At 43.5% G+C, this 24476-nt stretch overlaps 1 protein-coding gene and 1 non-coding gene across 4 annotated transcripts in view; one reads left to right on the top strand and one right to left on the bottom strand.

Annotated features, from left to right (window-relative positions):
* The window catches only part of Eif2ak4 (eukaryotic translation initiation factor 2 alpha kinase 4), a 95173-nt gene extending 86039 nt beyond the window's left edge, over nucleotides 1-9134 (bottom strand). Inside the window, exon 1 of one of the 3 annotated variants that reach the window (XM_028888088.2) lies at nucleotides 8905-9134. In XM_028888088.2, coding sequence (XP_028743921.1) covers nucleotides 8905-9048 — 144 coding nt within the window. In that variant the 5' untranslated portion in view covers nucleotides 9049-9134. The remainder of the gene's footprint in view (nucleotides 1-8904) is intronic. The other 2 variants (XM_037205109.1, XM_028888089.2) reach the window with 2 other exon arrangements.
* Nucleotides 9135-11922: 2788 nt separating this feature from the next.
* Nucleotides 11923-11995, top strand: Trnak-cuu. The gene has a single exon. It is a non-coding gene; the product is annotated as a tRNA-Lys (tRNA).
* The last annotated feature ends 12481 nt before the right edge of the window (nucleotides 11996-24476 follow it).

Below are 24476 nucleotides of genomic sequence, written 5' to 3'. Positions count from 1 at the left end.
GGCCAACTAATACCAAAATGAACGTTTAAGAACAAGGATAGAACATGAGTTGAAGTGAGGAGACACCCGAGGCATAAAGGTTTCTACTTCAAGAGGCTCAGGAGCCCAGTGATGGTGGCTTACAAGTAAGAACAGACCACAGCCACTCAGGAATGCCACAGGGTGAATTTAAGCCTAATAACTTGTCAGGCTGTGAGTTCCAAGTGAGGACCACCCAAAGAACAGAGAACAGCCACTGAAGCAACAGGCTACTGGCTACGTTTAAGGCCCTTATTTTGGTGGACAGAGTTACATGGTCACTGTAGTATTTCTCCCAAAGATTACAGACTTCGGGGTATTTCTCAAAACAAAACAAAAAAACAAAAAAAGAAAGAAAGAAAGAGAGAGAGAGAGAAAGAAAAAGAAAAAAAAGACTACTAGTTATCCTCAGTACCCAGTCTCCCATTTAGAACCCCTGACAGTTTAGCTAGATACATTTCCCAGGCTGCTTTGCAGCTAGTTTAGCCACCGAATTTCTGGAAAACGAAGGGAATGGAGACCTGCTGTATGCAGGGCTAGGGATGGAGCTGTTGTATGGCCCAGGTGGATGAGGCCCTGGTTTCAGTGCCCAAAACCACAAGGGGAAAAAAGAGAATGACCACGTGCAATAAAAGGGTACAACAACTTCTGGGGTTTTGCTATTTTACCCAGGCTGGCCCTGAACTCACAATCCTCCTGTCTCAGCCTTCTAAGGGCTGGGATTACAAGTCTGTGCCACCGTGGCAGCTTCATCTGCAGTTTCTTCACCTATTTCATCTTCAAACAGGTTGGAATAAAGCACCGGAAGCTGGAGTTTAGCCACCTGTATTAGACCACTAGGGCACATTAAGGGCAGACCATCTTTAGCAAGACAGAAGAGCTCCTGGACTCTAGGTTTTATGTGCAAAAACTTTGTTGTTAGGTTCTTTGGCATTATGTAGCTAAACTTAATACTAATCATCACAAGCTTACTGAAAGAAAAATATCAAAAGCAAAAATCTACTCAAGAAAGAGTTCTTTCAGAGATAAGACCAAAATATTTGCTAGGCTTTGCTTGAGCAGTCAGAAAAATGTTTTTGTTTGTTTGTTTTGTAATATAGGCTCAGAACATGAAGAATTAGCTCATATTGGGGCATTCAAGGACTCCTGGACCTGGACAGGATTTGGTTAAAAAGTATTTAACCATCTCTTGTAACCAGGCAAGACTTCCAGTGGAGGGATTAGGACACCAACCCAGCCATATAACCTTCAACTTACAATTTGTCCTGCCTATAAGATGTGCTGGGGTAAAGGTGGCACAGAGATTGTGGGAGTGGCCAACCAATGACTGGTCCAGCTTGAGACCCATGCCATGAGAGTGAGCCCACCCCTGACACTGCCTGGAGGGCCAGGACACAGAGGCTGGATGGCCCAGAGACCTAGGATAGAACCAAACATGACTGGCAAAACAAAACAAAAAACAACAACAAACCAAGGAAATGATTCCTAATGATAGTCTGCTCCACTCATAGGCTGGTGCCTGGCCCAGTTGTCATCAGAGAGGGAGGCTTCATCCAGAAACTGATGGAAACAGATGCAGCCAAACATTAGGCAGAACTTGGGGAATCCTGCCAAAGATGGGGAGGAAGGACTGTAGGAGCCAGAGGGGTCAAGAACACCACAAGAAAACTCACGGAATCAACTAACCTGGGCTCATAGGAGCTCACAGAGACTGAACCGATAACCAGGGAGCCTGCATGGGACTGATCTGTCTTCTACATATATGTGACAGTTGTGTAGCTTGGTCTTCTTGTGGGAACTCCTGACAGAGGGAGCAGGGGCTGTCTCTGACTCTTTTGCTGGCTTTTAGGACACTTTCCCTCATACTGGGTTGCCCCGTCCAGCCTTCAACTAGATATGCCATGTTTTACAGATATCCATGGGAGGGCCCTCCTCTGAATAGTAATGGAGGAGTAGATGTGGGTGGTGCAGAGGGGAGGTGGTGGTGGTGGGGGATGGAAGGAGAGGAAGGAAGGGAAACAGCAGTCAGGTTGTAAAATAAATTTTAAAAAAAGTATTTAACAACTATATGCACTGGGTATGAGCTGGTAAGGTCTCCATCCTTACAGAAGACATCAATGATCATAAACATTGGACGTAACCAATCCAAAGGAAGGCTGCATTTATAAATATGTGCATATAAACACAAAGTAATAAGCACCAGGGGAGAAGAAAACTATGAGGATTTATCATTTCCACAAACCACACAATGTGGGGCTGGAGTGATAGCTCAGCAGTTAAAAGCACTTGTTTTTTTTTTTTGGTTTTTCGAGACAGGGTTTCTCTGTGTAGCTTTGCGCCTTTTCCTGGAACTCACTTGGTAGCCCAGGCTGGCCTCGAACTCACAGAGATCCGCCTGCCTCTGCCTCCCGAGTGCTGGGATTAAAGGCGTGCGCCACCACCGCCCGGCAAAAGCACTTGTTATGTGTGCAGAGGACCTGGGGTAGATTCCCAGCACCCACGCGGCACTAACAATGGTCTGTAACTCAAGTCGGATGGGATCTGACCCCTCTTCTGCTCTTCTTGGGTATTAGTACACGTGTGGTACACAGACATAAAATAAGTAAATTTAAAAAATGCAAAAGGTCTAGCTAAGGAAAAATATTTTGAAGACTGAAAAATATTAGTGATATGAAAGTGGTACAAGACCACCTGAGGTCAGGTGTGGTGGTGCATACCTGTAATCCCAGCACTCAGGAGACTGGAGCAGGAGGATCTCCACAAGTCTGAAACCATCCTGCTCTACAGAACTGAAGAGAAGATAGTTGAGAGAGGCCATGTGTCACTATAATAGAATATGAACTAGACATGTTCCTTAAAGTGACAATATAGTTGGATACTCTTCCTTTAGCAAAACATCTAAACAGACTCAAGCAAGAGATACAAATTCAGCCCTCTCTCAGGAGAGGCCAAGCTTATGTGAAACTCACAGAAAAACAACCAACCAACCTCCTAGCTCTTCAAAAAACAAAGTAGCCAAGATCTTAAACCCTAGGAACACAGAACACTACAGGGACCTCCAGTCAACCCCATGCACAGAGAGCTCCAGGCCGAGCCTCAGAAATGCCTACTGTTTCGTTCAAACCACTTTGCCACAGTCCGCATCCTCAATGCACCTTAAGGGCTTACCTCCAGTCTCCACTCCCAGTTCAGTAACACCGGGAAATTAACTTGTTATTGTTTGTTTTTTGAGACAGGGTCTCTGTGTAGCCCTGGCTGTCCCGGAACTTGCTTTGTAGACCAGGCTGGCCTTGAACTCACAGAGATCCACCTGCCTCTGCCTCCAGAGTGCTGGGACTGAAGGCATGTGCCACCACTGCCCGGCTGGAAATGAACTTTTAAGAGATGGGGTCTAGTGGGAAGTCTTAGGTCTTTTGGGGTGTGCCTGAAGGAGCTGCCCTTCTCTTCGTCTTGTGTGACCATGAAGTGAATGGGCTACCTCTGCTACATTCTCACAATTGTGCACTTGCCTTGACAAAGGTCCTGGCATGCCAATCTTGGTTGTCAACTTGACTACATCTGGGATTAACTAAAACCGAAATGACTGGGCACACCTGTGAGGAAGTTTTTCTTAATTAAATCGTTTGGAGTAGGAAGACCCACTTCACTCCAGATCTTTGAGGTGGGAAGACCCACCTCTAATTGGACGACACCTTCAGCTGGTAGCCTGTATAAAGAAAGGACATGGAAGAAGGAAGCTTGCTCTCTTTGCCTGCTTGCTCTAGCAAGTCCATTCCCTTCACTAGCACCAGCGCCTACTTCTTCGGGATCCTGGCATATCCGGAAGACCAGCTGAGACACCCAGCCTTGTGCACTGAACAACTACTGGATTCTTGGACCTTCCGTTCACAGGCAGCTATTGCTGGATTAGCTGGACCATTGCCTGTCATTCTAATAAATCCCCTTTCTCTATAGAGAGAGAATACTGTAGAGAACCCTGACTAATACAGAACCTAAAGCAAAAGCCGACTGACCACGAAACCTTTACAACTGTGCCAAGATAAATCTTTCTTCTTTTAAATTATTGTCTGAGGTATTTTATGTTAGTGACAGAAAGCTGCTTAACAGGGTTTTTCTCAGGCCTCTACCTCATAAACGCTCAGGCCCAGTGAAATGGGATGGTTTAGATGCGTGTCTGTGCTTGTTGAGAGTACTGCAGGGAAGGAAGGGTTAAAGAGCCTTAAAACCTGAGGGTCTTCCTTCATGAAGCTGAAAATCTTCAGGTTCCAGGACTCAAAGGCTGAAGTATGAGGGTGACAGTCCCATTATTACACTTCACTGACTTGTAAAACAGGCACCAAAGTGAGGAGGGGGTTTGGGGAATTCATTTGTTATACAAATGTCCACCAATCACAGTGTGAATAACTACCAAGCATACCTACAAGTCCACAGTAACTGTGCATGCATACGCAGCTATCGTAATCTTTAAAGAAAGAAGGCACATAACTAATCAGTTTGAGGTATCTGGTCTAGAATTGTTACCCGGGTTCCTATACATCCTCCTTGCATTTGATGGTCGAACTTCCGCTCAGCATACCTTCTTGTTCTTCTCTCTCTGATTATAACACTCAGATGGAGTAATTTATATGAAAACAGAATAAAGCCACGGGGAAAGATGATCTGGGCGGTCTGCTTGTAAGTCTGTGCAGAACCAAAAATGGAGACAGTGGCCTGGAAGGATGGCTCGGTGGATAAAAACGCTTTCTGTATCAGCAAGAGGACCTGAGTTTAAATTCCCAGGACCCACATAAAACCCATACATAACCACATGTCTGTATGTGCCTATCACCCGAGCACTGGAGGGCAGAGGTAGGTGGATCCTAAGAGCCAGCCTAGCCAAAATGGTGAGCTTAAGGTACATTGAGAGATCCTGTTCCAATTAAAACAAAACAAAATACAAGGGGAAAGCAATAGAGGAAGATGTCTGATGTCCTCCTCTGGCCCCACACATATAGGGCACAGTACAAGTACTGCATGAATGCATGCACATACATACACATAGACACACACACACACAGAGAAACCCCCCCCACACACACACACATCACATCGGGGAAAAATGAAGACAGTAATAGCCAGAAAGATACTAATTGCAAGTGCTCAGGAAATGGAATTAGGTGACATTCCTTTAGATTTATATGAAATGCCTTAAATATTTATTTCCCTCATTCCTCCATCTCTAACAATGAATACTTTCTGCATAGTCACCAAATTCATCTTCTTTTCTCAAACGTTTGCCTGCTGTCAAGCTGGTGAAAATTATAAATACAAACATTAGATTCTTTAAAACTTAATATAATCTTCAGCTCTATTTTTGAATAAACATTACAACATTCAGAATCTGAACTCTCCTTGAACATAAGTACTTGTTCTAACAGAAATTAGAACAGGATTGGGCACGGTGCTATGGCTTCATGTGCCCTTCAAAAACTCATGTATAGAAAACTAACCTGTTTATATATTAATGTACTATTAATATATTCTGATGATATTTAAAGGTGGCACCCCATGATGGGATCAGTGGCTTTATAAGATGACAAAGAGAGACAGAAGCACACGTCTGTCCTCTGCCATGTCACACCTTCTGCCATTTATGATGCAGCAAGGCCCTTACAAGATATAGTGCCCTGATTTTGGACTTCCCAGGCCCCAGGACCGTTTTGTTTTTTAGATAAAGTTTCCAATCTATAGTAGTATGTTATAGCAACAGAAAGTGAAGGCAGGCCCATTTGAACATTTATATTGAAAAACTAGTCAGGAAAATTCTGCACAGTGAATAGCAACAACATTGAACACCGAATCTACAACAGTTTAAGTAATGTTAAAGAGACAATGGCAAGGAACAGATGCAAATGACATCTGGGATCTGCCACTGGCAAGTCTAGAAGGCCTTAGGTCAAGCTCTGGACGGAAGGCTTGGCAACTGGTAAGCAGGCCTGAGCTTGCTGTCCGGTAGTCTGGGGGCCAGAAAGGCAGCACTTCAGATTGGCAGTAGAAAACTCTGGAAACTTCAACCATTTCTCAGACTGTGAGATTGGATAGCACATGAGGAATGTGATCTAGACCCTCATGAAGATAGAGCTTTTTTAAAAAAGCTATTACTATATTTACCTGATGGAAGGGTTTTTTGTTTTTTGCTGTTTTGTTTTTTAATGAAATCATGAAATAATCAAAAACATTGGAAGACTCATCTCACACTGGGGCAGGGAAGTGCCTTCCTTCTCTTTTTCCCTCTCTGTTTCTTGGTACTGAGAAACAAACCTAGGGCATGGTGGGCAAGCACTCTACCTCAGACTGGGAAGCACGTTCTAGAGGAAAAATAAATAAATAAGCAAATAAAAATATAAAGATAAAATATCCAGGTGGCTCATAAAATAAGTCATTCATTTCGATTCTGTTAAAATTTTAATCACATAAATTACATAAACATGTCTATGCTTAATTAGAAGGAAATAGCTGTAGCATGTCACCACAAACATTAATTTCCCTAACATAATTCTACTCTTTTACCATTAAGAAAATAGACCTTAGGGAGAAAAATAAATCACTGAATATGAACAGTTCGGAGAAAAAGAAAAAGAGTTATTTACAAACAAAGGTAGTGGACATGACTTCTAACCAAAGAAATAAAATAGGACAGGTTTCATTCATTTACTGGCAAGTTGAAAAGTGTGACTCAGTCCATGTTGATGAAGAGGCGAGGACACACACACACAGCCAGGAGGCCCAGGACACACACACACAGCCAGGGGGCCCAGGACACACACACACACAGAGACACACACAGACACACACACACAACACACACACACACACACACACACACACACACACAGCCAGGGGGCCCAGAGGCACCAAGCCACGTGATAAGTGAGCAGACCCTTTGCTGTTACAGAAAGCTAAACAAGAGAAGCCACGTAATACTTGTTTAAATATCCTTGATTATAAAATATATCTTAGATGATTGGTGTCCAAACCTTTTAACATATAAATTAATTTTTGATATGCATTCTAACATGTTTGGCTATCTATGAACGATAAGCTCCAAACCTGAAATTTAATCCATGAACTAACCCCCAAAAGTTAAAAAACAAAACAAAACAAAAATCTGATCTGAATTTATTGGTAGTAAATTTGGCCTAAAATGAGAAGATGTAATTTATTGCCTTTATTCTGTACAGGCTGAAATTTGCATACTCATACATTTCATTGTGTTTCCATTTTGGACACACCCCCCAGGCATGGAGGCAGGTGGACAGGTAGGTACCCATGTCTGTGACTAAGAGCACTTCTCAATTCAGAAAACCACTAGGCCTCAAGGGTTCTGGATTCAGGGTAATGAAGCCTGAGAACGGCAAGTAGGAGGCACTAATGAGAGCTTGTTCATAGAGTGGCCTCTGATTCATCAGGCTGAGCATCAATTATTTGCCTGAGAGGCCTATGAAAGAAAGTGTTGGCTGTATTCCTTGTGATCCAGGGCCAGAGAGCACTACTGAATACCTCCACCTGCCCTTACGGTTTCTGTGTGCAGTCTTCTTGGTTACAAAGACCACCAGCTGTAAATCCTTGGGTTTACTGGGTTCATTACCCTGAATCCAGAACCCTTGAGGCCTAGTGGTTTTCTGAATTGAGAAGTGTTCTTAGTCACAGACATGGGTACCTACCTGTTCCACCTGCCTCCAGTAAACCCAAGGATTTACAGTAAACCCAAGTAAATTTTTAGGATTATCAGCAGCACTACCTAAATGCAGCTACTGGTTTGTATTCCATTTTCCTGCATCTTGGGAGCAGAAAACTCAAGCACAATCAGCCGGCTCTGAGTCCCTGCACATTCTCTAACACTATTCTGGCCGCTTAGGTCCTACTTCCTGGTTCCCTGGAAACAGAAAAGTTGCCAGATGACCCATAGGTTCTCTCTACTGTTTACTAGGATCGTGTATAAAACTGTATGTAAAGTTACAAATAACTGTTAAAAGACTAGAAAAGTAAGCTCCCCGCAGGTAGCAAGGTTTTTGTGTCTATTTTGTTCCCAGCGTCTGAATCGTTAGATATTTAATGAAAAAGCAGATCGATTAGTGGAAGAATCTTGACCATGACAGCTCCAGGAAAGCCTAGTTCATAAAGAAACGCTAGACAGAGAGGTTAAGGCAGATAATACTGTGAGTTACAGAATTAAGGCAGGTGGGGGGTAATCCCAAAATGGCAATATTCAGGATCATTTTAGTTCGCAAGATAAACTATTCAAGGGTAGGGAGGAACTGTCACTGTCCCCGCTTAACTTGACACAAAAAGAAAAGTAATACTTCAAATAAAACGGACTCGGTAAACACTGCATTACAGGGACAATAAATGCGTTCTATACTTATTCTTCCTCAAATGCTTCAGAGGAAGGTACAGAAAGTTCTTCCCCACCGGAAACAGGATTTACAAAGTGTGACCTGGCATTCTGTTTGCACAAGGCCTGGACCCACGCCCCCTAAGCATCCCCAGCACAAAGTAGCAATGAGTGACTCGGAAGGTACGGTTGTAACCCACCTCTAGGGCCTGGGGCAAGTTGGGAGTGGGGAAGAAAGGTTGGAAGGACAGCAGGGCTGTTAGGGCATGTCAGCGGGAATAAGAAGCAGGGCTGAGTGAGGAGCCGACTTGCGGGGGTAAGAGAATTCAGCCCAGGTGCTGCCTCTGGAGACCAGCGGCGGTGCAGAGGCAGAAACTAAGAGTGGTGGAACTGGAAAGATGAAAAGCCTGCAGGATCTACGTGGTCGCCCCAATCTGGAAGGGTTCTGGCTGGGTCCCTAGACCGCCCGGCCGGGGCAAGTCAGGAGCAGGCCAGACCAGCCACGTTCCTACCCGTCCGCGCGCATCGGGCCGCAGATCCTGGAAGTCCGGGCCGTAAATGGCCTCCAGGGCCTGCAGCTCGTGGTCCTGTCGCTGCGAATAGCTCTCCTGCGGCTCGGCCCGGCCGCGTCCAGAGGCCCCGCGGCCCCCAGCCATGGCGGCCGGGGCGGGCGCAGCGGCCTAGGCGAGGTAGCGGTGGTGCACGGGCGGGCTACAGAGCTCAACCGGCGTGGTGACCGAGCTGGGGGCGTGGCTCTACGCTGGGGCGGCGCTTTGAAGACCGGACCTCCAGTCGGAGACCAGCCTGGGGGCGGAGCCTCGAGCCGAAGACCAGCCCGGGGGCGTGGCTCTGCGCGGGTGAAGGCGGCTGGGGCGGAGCCTAGAGCAGGAGGCGGGTCTGGGAGCCCGGGATCTCCCGGCTGACCCGTTTGGCCCACTCCCGAGAAGGCCAATGGGCGGGGCTTCGCCCCAACTTCCCAAGGCCAGAAGACTTCTAGTAGAGCCCGATTGGGGAAAGTACCCTAATCCCGAGGGATGGGATTGAATCAGGAATTGCAGGAACACGTGGGAGAGCCAATCACTCAGGCTGAAGTGACGAAGACATACTAGTGTTCACAAAACAAGCTTGTAGCAGAAACAGGCGCTAGAACTCCACCCTGCCTGGCTAGTGAGAAGTTTTTAAAGGTAGTCCGGTGAGTTCTTAAATCGCCTATTTTACCCGACCTTCCCAGAATGAGACTACTGGGAGTAAAAACCATAAACCCTTTTCTTCCCCCCACATTAGTACCTTTCAGTCATCCCTTGAACCATTAATTTAATATATTATGCATGCTCTCTGGCCTCTCTGAAATTCTGTCTTTGCATTTTCCACTGAAAAATTGTGCATTTTAATGAGCTTCACTCTCAGGAAGAGAATTATCCGACCAGTTCGTTTAGTGAAAATTTCATGTAACCTGGACAGTTCATCTGATGTAAAATTGAGCATTCTTTCTGTTGCATCCTACCTTACATGTACAGGTGGGTCTATGTGTCCTTATGTGTATATGCATATTTTGAGTCAGGGTATTACTCGTAGTCTTCCTGCTTCATCCTCCCCAGTGCTAGGATCGTGCGACTGTACCACCGTTACTATCTGACCATATTTTTTTCAAATATATAAGTAACTTATCTATTCAGACATTGCTATTGCTTTGGTGTCCACAAGCTGCAGCTCAGTTCAGAAAAGTCTCATCATAGCATCTCAAGCTAGGGACATGCCTCTCTGTCCATCTTATTTGCGACTATGTGGTTCACTTAGTGAGGATTACTTAGGCATCTCAAGCTAGGGACATGCCTCTCTGTCCATCTTGTTTGTGACTATGTTGTTCACTTAGTGGGGATTACTTAGGCATCTCGCAGTTATTTTCCCACTCTGTTCAGACCGGATAACACAGAGGCCTCTTAAAAACCGTCTTCTCCCTCCCTCCACCAGAGACCTGTTTCATTCCCAGTGACCCCTGGCTGGGGACATGGCAGCACTCAACAAAACAGTGAAGATCTGGATTCCTTTTTTCGGCTCTCACATTCAAATTGTCATCATTTCCTCAGTTTCCCCCTAAGCTGCATCCCATTTCTACATCCTCTCACTGGCTCCCCATTCAGCCTCTTCGTCCTTGCACACACACACACACCCATTAAGCAGCTCTTCTTCCTACTGCTTGCAAAGTAAAGTTCCTATATCCTAAGTATGGTCACATCACACCAGTCTCTAAAATTCTTCCATTTTCCATTAAAAAAAAAGACAAACTCATTATGAAAATTTTCCAACACAAAAGCAGGGGATGTATTATAATATTATTATAATAACCCTGTATATTTGTCTCCCAAGCCCAACAACTTCAAATGACTCACCAACATTGTTTCATTTTTGCCTCCCCTAGGAATGTTTTAAATATCAAATATTGTGGTTTTTCTATAAATACACACATGTGTGTAACAGAAAAGGACCTCTGAGGCCAATATAAAGTACTCCTTACACCTTAAAATGTGACACTTTCTAGTTGGCAAGATGGCTTAACAGGGAAAGACACTTGCTGCCAAGCTTGAAGTTCCAACTCCAGGACCCACACGGTGGAAGGAGAGAATTGACTCCCACACGTCCTCAGACCTCACATGTGCCCCATCCCAACAAACAAACAAACAAACAAATAAATAAAATGTAACTTTAAATTTTTTTTTAAAGTTTATTTTTATTTTATGTGCATTGGTGTTTTGCCTGCATATCTGTGTGAGGATGCCTGATCCCCTGGAGTTACAGACAGTTGTGAGCTGCCATGTGGTTACTGGGAATTGAACTCAGGCCCCCTGGAAGAACAGTCAATGCTCTCACCGCTGAGCCATCTCTCCAGCCCCCAACTTTAAAATTTAAAAAAATGAATTCTAAAAATGTAACAATTTCTTTGGTGGTGAAGGAAGCTGCTGGGAATTGAACCGAGGCCCCTAGGGATGCTAAGCATATTGTTTACTACTTACTGAGCAACAGGTTCAGAATGACATAATATTTTTTCGAAGATTTACATTTTTTTTTCAAGTTTTTGACTTGTGAATGCCTGGTGCTCTTAAGGGTCAGAAGAGGGCATCAGATCCCCTGGAACTGGAGTTATAGAGGGAGCTGGCATGTGATGCTGGGAACTGAACCTGTGTCCTTTGAATAAGCAGCAAGTGCTTCGAACTGCTGAGCTGTCACTCCAGATCCATACAACAATTAAAAAAATAACACCCAGTCTATGTTCAAAACTTGCCATTTGTCTAAAATTAGAATCTATACTGGATGACAGACCTATAAAGGACATAACCAAAACAATCAACAAAAATTATAAGGGTGTAGATGAGATGAAAGTATTGTATCAGTGTTCATTTCCTAACTTTAATAATTGTACCTTGGTGATGTGTGACAGTCTTTTCCTTCCTGGGGTGATACACACACACACACATGTAGTGGGTAGCCATTCCAGGTTGGATCTGGAAGCTCCAACCCCCATTGAGACTCTGGCCCGGCTAGCTCAGTCGGTAGAGCATGAGACTCTTAATCTCAGGGTCGTGGGTTCGTGCCCCACGTTGGGCGCCAGATATTGGGGAAAATTATAAAGGCCACTCCACGTAGTTAAAAGGAAGATTTATTTAGTGGATGACTTACAAATGAAGGAATGGATAGGTCGCGGGGGTCTGGGGAAAATGTATCGCAATCCAGCAGTGTTCTCTGGAGCTCTGCACAATCAATCTCCACTATCCAGGGTCCAGGCGCAGAGAGAGCGCGCCCAGCGTGAGCGCTTGCCCATCCAGCTCTCAGGTTTCCAGCACCTCCCCTCGCCCCGCCTCGTAGGCGTGACAGTTGCCAGAGTCTCAATGGGGGTTGGAGCTTCCAGATCCAACCTGGAATGGCTACCCACTACACACACACACACACACACACACACACACACACATTTAATTCACCCCCAAGTAATGAATGCACCAGTGTCTAACTTGGTGAACCAAAAGTGCTACTAATAGGAGTATGGGTGAGGGGTTATTCACAAGGACCGGGGATGACTCAAAAGCAGCTGCATCACCCAAAAGCCCACCCGAGCAAGAGTGAAGACTCATGGAAGCTACTACAGGAGCTGCCCGAACACCTTGCAGTCACCTCCACACTCCACAGTCCCAGAATCTCCTCTCTGCAGTTCCACAGGTCTGTCTTCTCCCCAGAGGTTGTTTACTCCTCCTTTTTTCTACTACTGAGAAAGGGCATGAGAAAGAATCATTGACCTGGGGCTCCTGATCCTGGGGGTGATGTTTCAATTCAGAGGGGACTCATAGAACAAGATATGTCCTGATTATTAAGAAAATTTCACTGTAATGGATAATGGAATGTTAAACCAGCAATTTACTCCCAAGTAATTAAAAAAGAAGAGCGTGATAAGTGTAATTAACGCCCAGTGTTGACCCCTGGAGAATTTAAGTGAAAGAGCATGTGAGTTCTTTGAATGATTCTTGCAACCTTCATGCAAGTTTGAAATTAGTTTAATGTCAAAATTTCAAAATAAGAGACTAGACATTCCTAAACTGTATTACAAAATGGAAACTTTGTATCACCATTAGTTCCCCAGAGCTCCAGTTCCTTGTCCTTGACAGGAACTTGTATTGTTAGTCTTTAAACTTTAAACATTGTGACAGATGTCTCATTTTGTTGTTTTGAAACAAAGCACCCTTATTTTTTTCTGAGACTTTAAATTTACAGAGATTAAGGCAGGTAGTTCAGAGGGTTCCTATGTATCTTGTCTCCTTCAGAGCTTTCCTCAATTACATTTGTTATTATTGTCATCCAGGGTTACAGTTGAGAACAGAATTCCTGGGAAGAAGCTGTGTCTGCAGAGACTCAGTGACTGATTAAAACTGCACCAATGTGGTGAAGTTGGGATGTTACAAGTCCAGAGGCTAAATATCTAATCTGGGCTAGCTTTAGCTTCCTGAATAGTGGTCATTTGCCCACCTCTGGGTTAGAACTAGCACCTGTGACTAATAGATAAAAACCTTTTCTATTTATTAGCCTAGGAGATAACCAACCCAAAAGCTAAGGATATCATCAGATAGCATCTGATGCCTATAAAAAAATCTTCCTCTATCTTGTTCTAATTACTCTCTGCTAGGGAATATTTAACTATGCAAAGATATGTTGTGTTTTTTTAACTCTGTAAAGATGTGTTGCATTTGTTTATGTTGCAGAATATTTGTTTAACTATGTAAAGATGTGTTGCATTTGTTAAATATGTAAAGATGTGTTGCTATTTTACCTTGCCTCCCCAAGGCACCTGACTGGTATAATAAAAAGCTGAATCTCCAATAGCAAAGGAGGAGGAGTAGGCAGGACTTCTGGGCAGGGAGAGTAAGTAGGAGGAGGAATTTAGGTTCAGAGGGGAAAAGAAAGAAAAAGGGACCCTAGGGAAACACCAAGGAGATGCCAGGGGCCAGCCAGCCAGCCACAGAGGAAGCAAGAAAGTAGGACATACAGAATGAAAGAAAGGTAAAAAAAAAAAAACCCTGAGGCAAAACGTAGATGAATAGAAACAGGTTAAATTAAGTTAAAAGGACCAGTGAGACAAGCCTAAGCTAAGGCCGAGCATTCATAATTAATAGTACATCTCCATGTCTTTATTTGGGAGCTGGTTGGTAGCCCAAGGAAAATTCCAACTACACCTCTCTGATATACCCACCAATGTATTTTAAACTCGTCTTGATTTATGTGACTTCCTTTGTGCAGTAAAACTATAAAACTTAAGGAAACTGCTTCCAGTTGGAACATAGAACCTAAATCTGTTTTCCTGGGCAATGATCACTCTATATGGCTTCAGAATAAACTATCTCTTATTCTCTTTAAGATGAGAGCATAGACACCACGTTGTTACTATGTTCATAGTTTATATGAGGGTTCAGTGTCGTACAGTTCATGGATTAGAACTAACACAAAATAATTTATCCAGTAGTTTCATATACCTAAAAGACCCCATGCTCAGCTCACTCATCTCTTAGATAATTCTTTTTAGACTTTGATAGTTGGTGTCTTAGTTACTTTTCTATTGCTGTGACAAAACACCATAACCAAGGTAACTTATAAATGAAAGCGTTTAATTTGGGCTGAGGGTTCCAGAGGGCTGGAGTCCATGATCATCACAGTGGGCAGCAGGCAGGCAGGCAGGAACCTGGAGTGGTAGCTGAGAGCTCACGTCTGGTCCATAAGTATAAGGCAGAGAGAGCTAACTGGTACTGGAGTGGGCTTTTGAAACCTCAAAGCCCGCACCTATTGACACACTCCCTCCAACAAGGCCACACCCCCTAATCCTTCTCAAACAGTTCCACCAAGTGGGGTCCAAGCATTCAAATATATAAGCTTATGGAGGCTATTCTTACTCAAATCATCACAGTTTGATGCCAATTATTTGTAAGAAACACCAAATGGCACAAACATTAAGATGGGAATCCCCAGTACAAGTAAGAAATTCTCATGTGACAGTTTTGTAAAGAGAAAGAGGCCCAAGGGGCTTTAGGGCTTGTTGTTAATGCTGCTGTTACAGCCTTTGGATGGAGCCAAGCCCAACACTATTATAAATGTTGCAGTTATACTATAGCAAGCTCATCCTCTCTCTCCAAGCCAGTTGAGTCTGGATTTCTATGAACTATCCTAGTAAGAAGACCATGTGAAATAAGTTTTAGAAAATTAGAACAGGGTGAGTGTGGTGATATTTTGTTTGTGCTTTAACAAATAAATCCTACCTGGAGATCAGAGTGCAGGGCTAGCCACACCTAGAGTCAGTGGCACACACCTTTAATCCCAGCACTTGAGAGGAGGAAACAGGAAGTGATATAGCTGGGCAGGAAGCTAGGTAGGAAAGCCAAACTGAGAATGCTGGGAAGGAGGGTGGAGTCAGGAGTCACCAGCCAGTCCCAGAGGAAGCAAGATGAGAATGTCATTTTGAGAAAAAGCACCAAGCCACGTGGCTAAACACAGATAAGAATTATGTGTTAATTTAAGTGTAAGAGCTAGTTAGTAATAAGCCTGAGCTACCAGCTGAGCATTTATAAGTAATATTAAGCCCCAGAGTCAATTATTTGGGAAACAGCTGCTGGGTGAGAGGAATGGGCAGCCAGACCAGATCCATGACAGGTTTCTAATAGCCCTGCCAGGGACCAGGCAGGCATTAGTTTCAGTTTAGTGGAACTGGCTGGAGCTAGCAAGCAGTTCTTGGGAAGACCACAACTCAGGGGCAACCAATCAGCAGGTGCCCCACAACCTTCTGCTGGCTCAGTAGGCACCCCGAAACTCCTTCTGCTGGTTCAGCAGATGCTCCCCCAAATTTCTGCTAGCTAAAGATAGCTTTTCCTACCCTCCAGTCAACAAGCCCTTAACCACTACAACCTCCAACCAATCAGCTCCCAGACTAATCTTTCCTCCACCAATCAGGACCAGATTAATCCCTCCTCCCTGGAATTCCTCTAACTCCACTTAAAAGTTTGCGACCTCCCCTTGGGGTCGCTATTTGCCACCCCATCATGCTGGAAATAAACGTTCTTGCTAAATTGCATACATGATTGCTTGTCTTTCTTGGGGGCTTCTCTTGGACCCTAACATGGGGAATTTGGGAACAAGCAGGTAGGAGAGAAATGTCTACCTACAGGTAAGGGTTGCAGTTCAGTATTAAAGTTCCTGACTCATTGCATGGGGCCCCTGGGCTACACGTCTACCATTGTCTTAGGGTTTCTATTGCTGGGAAGAGACACCATGCCCACGGCAACTCTTATAAAGAAAAACATTTAATTGAGGTGGCGGCTTACAGTTCAAAGGTTCAGTCCATTATCATCATGGCAGGGAGCATGGCAGCATGCAGGCAGACATGGTGCTGGCTACATCTTGATCAGGAGGCAACAGGAAGTGGGCTGTGACCCTGGGAGTAGCTTGAGCATAGGAGAACTCAAAGCCCGCCCCCACAGTGACACACTTCCTCCAACAAAGCCACACCTCCTAATAGTGCCACTCCCTTTGAGCCTATGGGGACCAATTACATTCAAACTACCCAAACCATCTTAAGTGATGAAACAAAACCTGACATCTTAGGAGACAAGCAAGTGGGGCTAGAAAGATGCAAAACGCACCAAAGGGCAGGCAGCAATAGACAATGAAAATTACATTAGAGGTAGACGATGGAAACTATTTTTCTTTTCAAAAGGCCTGCTTCATTGATGTCACTGTTGGGGCTTGGACGATCTGAATGCTAGTCAGTGGTCTTGTCTGATGGGAAAAAGCATGCATTTCAAAGTCTGCAATTCAGCTCTCTTTCTGCAGTACTGGGGCCTTGTGTGTTCTAGGAAAGTACTCTACCTAACTATAGCCCCAGTTCTCTCCCATCCCCCCATTTCTGAGAGAAGTTATCCTTAAGTTGTCAGGCTGATCTGGAACTCATTATGTAGCCAAGGTAGTTCTTGAACGAGTAATCCTCCTGCCTCAGCTTTCTGTAGAGCTGGTATTAGACATGGCACAATTCTTTTACTTCTGATGGTTGTCAAATTGCTTTACCTTCCTAAGCCTGAAGTAAGAAATATATTTCTCTCTTACAGTGGTCAGGAAGGTCAAATGCATTGTTTATTTAACTGTAGTGCAGTAAGTGGGTGCTCTAACACTGAACCACGCCCCTAGCCCAACAAAGAATCTTAGCACAGTGGTCTATCCCACAGCACTCATCAGTTGCCGCTGCTTTGCTCCTAGTTCAGATACCAGTGCTTAATATGGAACTTTGACTCTTCTGTGTTCCTATGACAAGCATGTTACCCAGAAACTGACCAGCACAATTTCTTTCTGCTGAGGAAAATCTGCAGTGCCATCCCTGGGCAGTCAGTCAGGCCGATCCTGCACACAGTATAGAATGGCTCAGTGCATATCCCAAGGTCAAAATGTTGGATTAGAAGTCTTCAATCTCAGCACTCTGGGCATTCATTCCAGATCAGAAATTCTGAGTTGCAGGTTGCTACCCTGCATGCTGTGGGATGCTGAATTATGTCCCTGGCTCCTGTCTGTCATGAGCTCACTACATAGAGCAAACTGGTCTTGAACTCACTCACTGTGTCTTAATTTGCATTTCTCATGCTTAAAGATTTTGATCATGCTTTCCTGTGCTTATTTGCCATCCCTGTATCTTCTTTTCAACCTGGCCCATGATGCATTTAAAATATGGACTTGTCCTATAATTTAGTTTAGAGAGCTGTCTCCATATTCTCAATGCACATCCTTTGTCATCATACATGCGATTGTCGGCACACCTTTTCATTCTCTTGGCAGGGTTTACCAGAGAACATAGTTGTTACTTTTGGAACCATTTAATTATCTGTTTTCTTTTGTGAATCATATCCTGTTGTCAAATCTTTAAAACCTGTTTTTTATGTAAATTTTATAGACTTCATTTTTCCATTTGGGTATACCATCCTGTTTCAGTTAAAAAGTTGAGGCTGGAGTTCTATTGCTTAGCATGCACAGTGCCTTCCCCCCACACACACATACGTTAATCATATACACTTACCATCTATGCAGTTCTGCTCCAAGATGTCTGCCACATTTTAAATGAAAGCATATGTCCATACAAAGTCTGCTATATGAATAAAGAAGTGAGATGTAGTAATGTATCAACCATGATTTCATTTCTGTAATGTACTAAGAAACACAAATTTAGTAATAGAAAGAGGACAAGTACTTGTCTGAGTCTAAGGATAATTGAGGAGGTAGAGAGAGGGATCCCAGAGAAGTTAAATGTCCATTTGGGGGTGATGTATGCATTCACGATCCTGTGGTGCTCCTCATCAGGCTTAGGGTTATAGCTTAGCAGAGCACCTGCCTAGCAAGTACAAGGCCTTTAGTTCTATCCCCAGCAAGGCAAAGCAAAAGAAAATACGGTTAAAGTCCCACACTAATCATTAAAGTGTCATGTGTCATATATCTGCTGTACCTAAATAGAAGAAATTCTTCTATTTGCAGTGGTTTATTAATCCAAAATCTAAACAAGTTCCGTATGTTGCTGCTGTTTTGGTTTCTATATGTTCTGTAAAGTTCAGGGTCAACTCAACAGGTTTAGAATGTATGAACATACATTTCCAACAGGATCCAATTTGATAAGAATGTTTTTGTTTGTCTAAAGTTCACAAGCCAGCTTGTGAGCATACTTCAAGATTTCCTTATCTGTAAATCCTCTCCTTCCTTCTGTCTCTTCCTTCTTTTCTTTGTGGGATAGGATGCTGCATGTACTCTGCAAGTACTTTACCACTGAGTACTTTCCCAGACCCTCCATGAACTTTTTTTTTTAAATTTTTTGAGACCGGGTTTTTCTGTGTAGCTTTGTGCCTTTCCTGGAACTCACTCTGTAGTCCAGGCAGGCCTCAAACTCACAAAGATCTGCTTGCCTCTGCCTCTCGAGTGCTGGGATTAAAAGCATGCACTACCACCACCCGGCCTCCATGAACTTTAGAATCAGTCAAAAGAGCTCCTGTCTTGCTACTTGTTGATGACTTCCCGAGGACAAAAATACCCACATTTTTTTGGCCATTATCCTCCAAAATTCTTCATTTCTGAAGGATATTGTCACTGGATAGAGAATTCTGAACCAATCATTCTTTTCTTCCTACAATAATGAAAAAGGTCTGCCATTTCTTTTTTTAATTCTTTATTGGGATTAAATAGTTGTCATATTTATGGGGTACAATAGGTGATACTGCTACACATGTATGCAATGTGTGAAGACCAGATCAAGGTAACTGGCATATCCACTGTTTTAGTTTGGGTTTCTGTTGCTAGAGTTTTCCGCCTTGCCACATCAGGACAAATTTTGTCACCGCCAGTCCACAGCCTCAGACCAACAGTAACACAGAACTTATATTGCTTACAACTGTATGGCGTGGCAGGCTTCTTGCTAACTGTGCTTATAGCTTAAATTAGTCATTTCATAATCTACACCTTGCACGTGCTGGTGGTTACGCTCTTCACATGCTGCTAGTCATGCGGCATCTGGCGTCAGTCTTCTGCTTCCTGTCCTTTTATTTCTCTCTCTGTTAGTCCGCTATCCTTCCTGCTAGCCACAGCCGATCAGTTTTATTTATTGATCAATCAGAACAACTTGACATACAGACATCCCAGCACAGTCAAGTGAGACATCTCAGACACCTGCACTCAGGCCATGGTCTAATCATCCTCTATGCGGACCTGCTGGTAACGCACAAAGAACCAAAAAGGTACACAGGACATACAGAACATCCCACAGCAGGTTTCTATTGCTGTGAAGAGACACCATGACCATAGCAACTCTTACAAAGGGAAAACATTTAATTGGGGTGGTGCCACTTAAAAATTTGTCTTAATTACTTTGCTATTGCCATATAAAACACCATGACCAGGGCAACTTATGAAAGGAAGCATTTTCAGAAGTTTAGTCCATTATCATCATGATGTGACTGGTGGCATGTGGGCAGACATGGTGCTGGAGCTGAGTTTTACATCTTGACCTGCAGGCAACAGGAAGTGGTCTGTCTCACTGGGTGTGGCTTGAGCATATATGAGACCTCAAAGCCTGCCTCCACAATGACATACTTCCTTTAACAAGGCACACCTACTCCAACAAGGCCACACCTTCTAAGAGTATCACTCCCTTTGGGGGCCATTTTCCTTCAAACCATTTCCACCATCTCAAACACTGTACAGTTCTTTGTCTTGGAAACATTCAAGATCTTCTCTATTAGATATTTTGGAAACACACAATTGTTGCCTATCTGAGTTAATCTATTGTGCTGTTGAACACTAAAAGTCGTTCCTCCTACCCAGCTGCACTCTGCTTTTGCACAGTATGTTGTGTGCTATTTGTGTGCATGTGTATATTCACCTGTGTGCGAGGCCTGAGGTTAGGTGTCTTCCTTGATCAGTCTCCTTCACCTTATATATTGAGGAAGGATCCCTTGCTGAACCCAAGAGCTTGCCATTTTGGCTTGTCTAGCTAGTCAACTTGCTCTGGGAATTCTGTCTTTGTATCCTGCATGTTGGGATTACAGGTAGACCCCCACACCCACCCAGCTAGACGTCTCCCAGCTTTCCTATTAACACTCGTCTTAATTACTTTGCTATTACCATAAAATACCATGACCAAGTAAACTTATGAAAGAAAGCATTTAATTTGAGGATTCATGATTCCAGATGGGTAGAGTCTATGATCATCACGGTTGGGAGCATGGCAGCAGGCAGGCAGACAGGGTGCTGGAGCAGTAGGTGAGGGCTTACTTCTTGAGATAATGTGTGTGTGTGTGTGTGTGTGTGTGTGAGAGAGAGAGAGAGAGAGAGAGAGAGAGAGAGAGAGAGAGAGAGAGAGAGAAGCTGAGCTCTAACTGGGAATGGAATGGGCTTCTGAAATCTCAAAGCTCACCCCCCAGTGACACTTCACCTCCCACAAAGCCATACCTCCTAATCCTTCCCAACCCATACTACCAAGGAGAGACTAAACATTCAAGCATATGAGCCCATGGAGGCCATTCTCATTCAAACCATCCTCTCTATCTCCGCCTTTCACCTTTCCCTGCCTCCAGGAACCACAATTTTACTCTCTACTTTGGTGAAATGAACGTCTCTAGCTTTTTCATATAATAGAGATAATAGATGTGGCATTTGTCTTCCTGTTCCTTATCTCAATGTCCCCCAGGCTCATTCATGCTGCTACAAATGATAAGATTTCATTATTTTTATGTTGGAATAAGATTCCATTATATAGCTATTCCATGTTTTATCTATTCATCCATTAATGGATGCTTTGGCAGACCCCTTATCTTGGCTATTGTGAACCAGAGTGGCAATAAGCTTGGCAGTGCAGGTACCTTGAAAGAGTGGCTTATTTCATTCCCTTTAGAATCATGCCCAGTAGTGGGATTGCTGGATTTTACAATAGTTCTATTTCTAGTTGGGTTGTTTTTTTAAATTGCCATACTGTTTTCCATAATGGCTGTACTAATTTATATTCCCACTGACAGTATGGAAGAGTTCTTTCTTGGTATACCCTCCAGCAGTTTGTCTTTTGGTAACAGCCTTTTAACTGGGCAGGATGTATGATTGTGGATTTCCCTTGCATTTCCCTGATTCTGCTGAGCAGATCTTACATCCCTGTTTGTGCCACTTCTTTCTGACCTATGATGGTTTCGGTGAGAAACTTGATGGCATTCAAATGATTTTTCCCCTATAAGAAGTTGTGTGTTCCTTTATCTGCTTTCAAGATTTTTCATTTTTCTGTGTGTTGGATTCAGAAGTTTAGCAATGACAAGGCTTAGTGTGGATTTTCTCTAAGATCCTGATGTTTTGCTTGTTTGTTTTGTCAATTATAGAGTTTTTAGCCATTATTTTTCTGGATACCTCTTTGGAATTATTCCTCCCTCTATCTTTTGGTAGGTAAAGGCTCTCTGTGGCCAGGCAGCCAGGAGCAGGAGACACAAGGCTGTTCTTGGTGTTCCTAAAGTATGAAGTAAAAATGACCTAGAGACTTTTTGTCACTTTGATATGTGTGGGCACTTATGTATTTATGTGAGCTAGGTTTAAACTCATTAATAATAAACTCCAAGTCACCAATAATATATTGGTATCACATTAAGGAAAGAAATCAAAACACTTCTCCCAGGTGTCATTCACCAAGAGCGAGCCTAGATTTGAATTCTCACCTTCACACTTCCTGTGTTCTCTGTCCTCTGTCCGTTATGTGAGGCTGAATCTGTGTCTTCCTGAAGGTCTTATGAATCTGTCTGTGTCTGTCTGAGTGTCTGTTACTCATCAAGGGCTTCTTTTAACGTTATTGATGAGCGCAGAAAGCATCACATAGGAAAGGAATGAGAGCTACTTTACAGAAATCTTAATAGAGTTTTACAGGGGATTAAATCTTCCTTGTTCCTCCCTCCCTCCCTCCCTCCCTCCTTCTCTCTCCTCCTTTACTTCCTTCCTTCCTTTCTTTCTTTTTTTTATGAAATACAGAGTCTGCTAAGTAATATTTCACTGGAGCCTACAGGAGAATGCTTTAAAATGCTGGAAGGGGACCCCTTTTTGGTGTTTGTTTTCTTTAAACATCAAGAAACAAGACGATCTAAAAGTGAAGAAGTTCAGCATTGTTGTGGAATATTTGTTTATACTGTGAAGATGTGTCTTTGCCAAGGTACCTTCTAAGTGGTTTAATAAAGAGCTGAATGGCCAATAGCTAGACAGGAAGAGGTTAGGCGGGACTCCAGAGACAGAGAGGACTCTGGGAAGAAGAAAGGCAGAGTCTCCAGCCAGACATGGAGAGGAAATGGGAGGTACAAGATGGAAGAGAGGTAACACCACGTGGCAGAACATAGATTTAAAACTATGGGTTAATTTAAGTTATAAGTGCTAGTTGAGACAAGCCTACACTAAAGGGTATGAGCTTTTATAATTAATAATAAGTCTCCATGTCATAATTTGGGAGCTGGCTGGTGGGACAGAGAAAAGCTTGTTACACAACATGCCTGATGCTGAGGTTTTGATTAATTCAGTATTGTGCTTGCCTCAAAAAGCCTCCCCAAATGACTTATCCACCTTATGTTTATCTGATAGAGGAGGGCACTGAGTTTACTGTTGGGTGTTCTGTGTTGTGTCAGTTGAAGGAAGAGGTCACTCCAAGGTGAATTTTTAGGCCTGTGTGGTAGCAGGGAGGCAAAGCCTCTGGTGGATTGAACCTCAAACAGCCATACAAAGGCATATTTATTGATTGTGACACAAAGCTGTTTTTTTTTTTTTGACAAACAAGTCCCTCATACCAAAGCCTGATCTAATCTGTATGTTTTTTCTAAAGGAAAGCATCTAGCTCCTGCTACCTTAGTCCTTATTGTGTACCGTTTGCTGTACCCAAGGATTCAAGAGCTTCAGGTGTGCCAGAAGCATCTGGTGACCAAAGTCATGCAAAGGCTATAAAGCTCCCCAAGAAAAACAATTACTGATTTCCACCAAGATTTCTTCAAGGTTAAAGTTCTTCTAGAAAACAGCTATTCAGTTATGTTTACTCTTAATACAGTGACTCTGCTAGATTCCAACAACAGTTTACAGAGGTGAAGAGGCCAAGAAATAGCATGGGCATGTACATACAGAATCGGGAATGGCACAGGCATGCACATACAGAATCGGGAATGACACAGGCATCCACATCTACATATACACAGAATCGGGAATGGCACAGGCATGCCCATACAGAATCGGGAATGGCACAGGCATGCACATACAGAATCGGGAATGGCACAGGTATGCACATACAGAATCGGGAATGGCACAGGCATGCACACATAGGTTTGAGAGGTCACTATTCATGCTCTACCTCCTCTGCCCCCACTGCCACGCAGGTTATATTGGACTCTGTAATCTTGAGAGTATTGATAGGTTTGCCTGTGTAAAAACCAGTCTAGGTTTCCAGAAGAGAAATGGCTTATCACCTATATAAAGGTTAATTACTCTCTAGAAAGCCATTTAATCAAAGTAAGTTTACCAGAGACAGACACAGTTTTGAAGATGAAAAGCCCAATAGTTCAATTCAAAGGTTCCCAGAGGCTCTATAATCTGTTACCATGTTCATTTCCTAAAGACCAAGGTGTTCTATTTCTACCAATATACACAGAAATTAAAAATCCAACTTACTACCTTCTATTCACATAAAGTATGTTTTCTTAAATATGCAGGCCTGTTGCCATGACTATCTGCCAGTATATAGACAGGGCTGTGCGGTGAAAAGTAGTAACTGTAAAGATATTTGTAGCTTAGCACAGAAACCGTTTATTTCTCGCTCACACAGAATTCACTGTGGGTGGCTCTGACTCCAGGACATGAGTCCTCCCATACGGTGCCTCACGGGCTGCTCCTGTGTTTAGGCAATTCCCTTCAACACAAGGCTCCCTTCCCCAGTCACTGTAGCAGGCAGAGGAGGGGCTTGATAATCTCAAACAGCAGTTACTGTCTCGGCCTACAGATGCCTCATCATTTCTGCTCACATTTCATTAGTCATAATAGTCAC

Source organism: Peromyscus leucopus, chromosome 4 (assembly GCF_004664715.2).
Source record: "Peromyscus leucopus breed LL Stock chromosome 4, UCI_PerLeu_2.1, whole genome shotgun sequence".
Taxonomy (NCBI): domain Eukaryota; kingdom Metazoa; phylum Chordata; class Mammalia; order Rodentia; family Cricetidae; genus Peromyscus; species Peromyscus leucopus.
The sequence above is the reverse complement of the archived record's forward strand: the minus strand, read 5'-3'. Positions and strand labels throughout refer to the sequence as shown.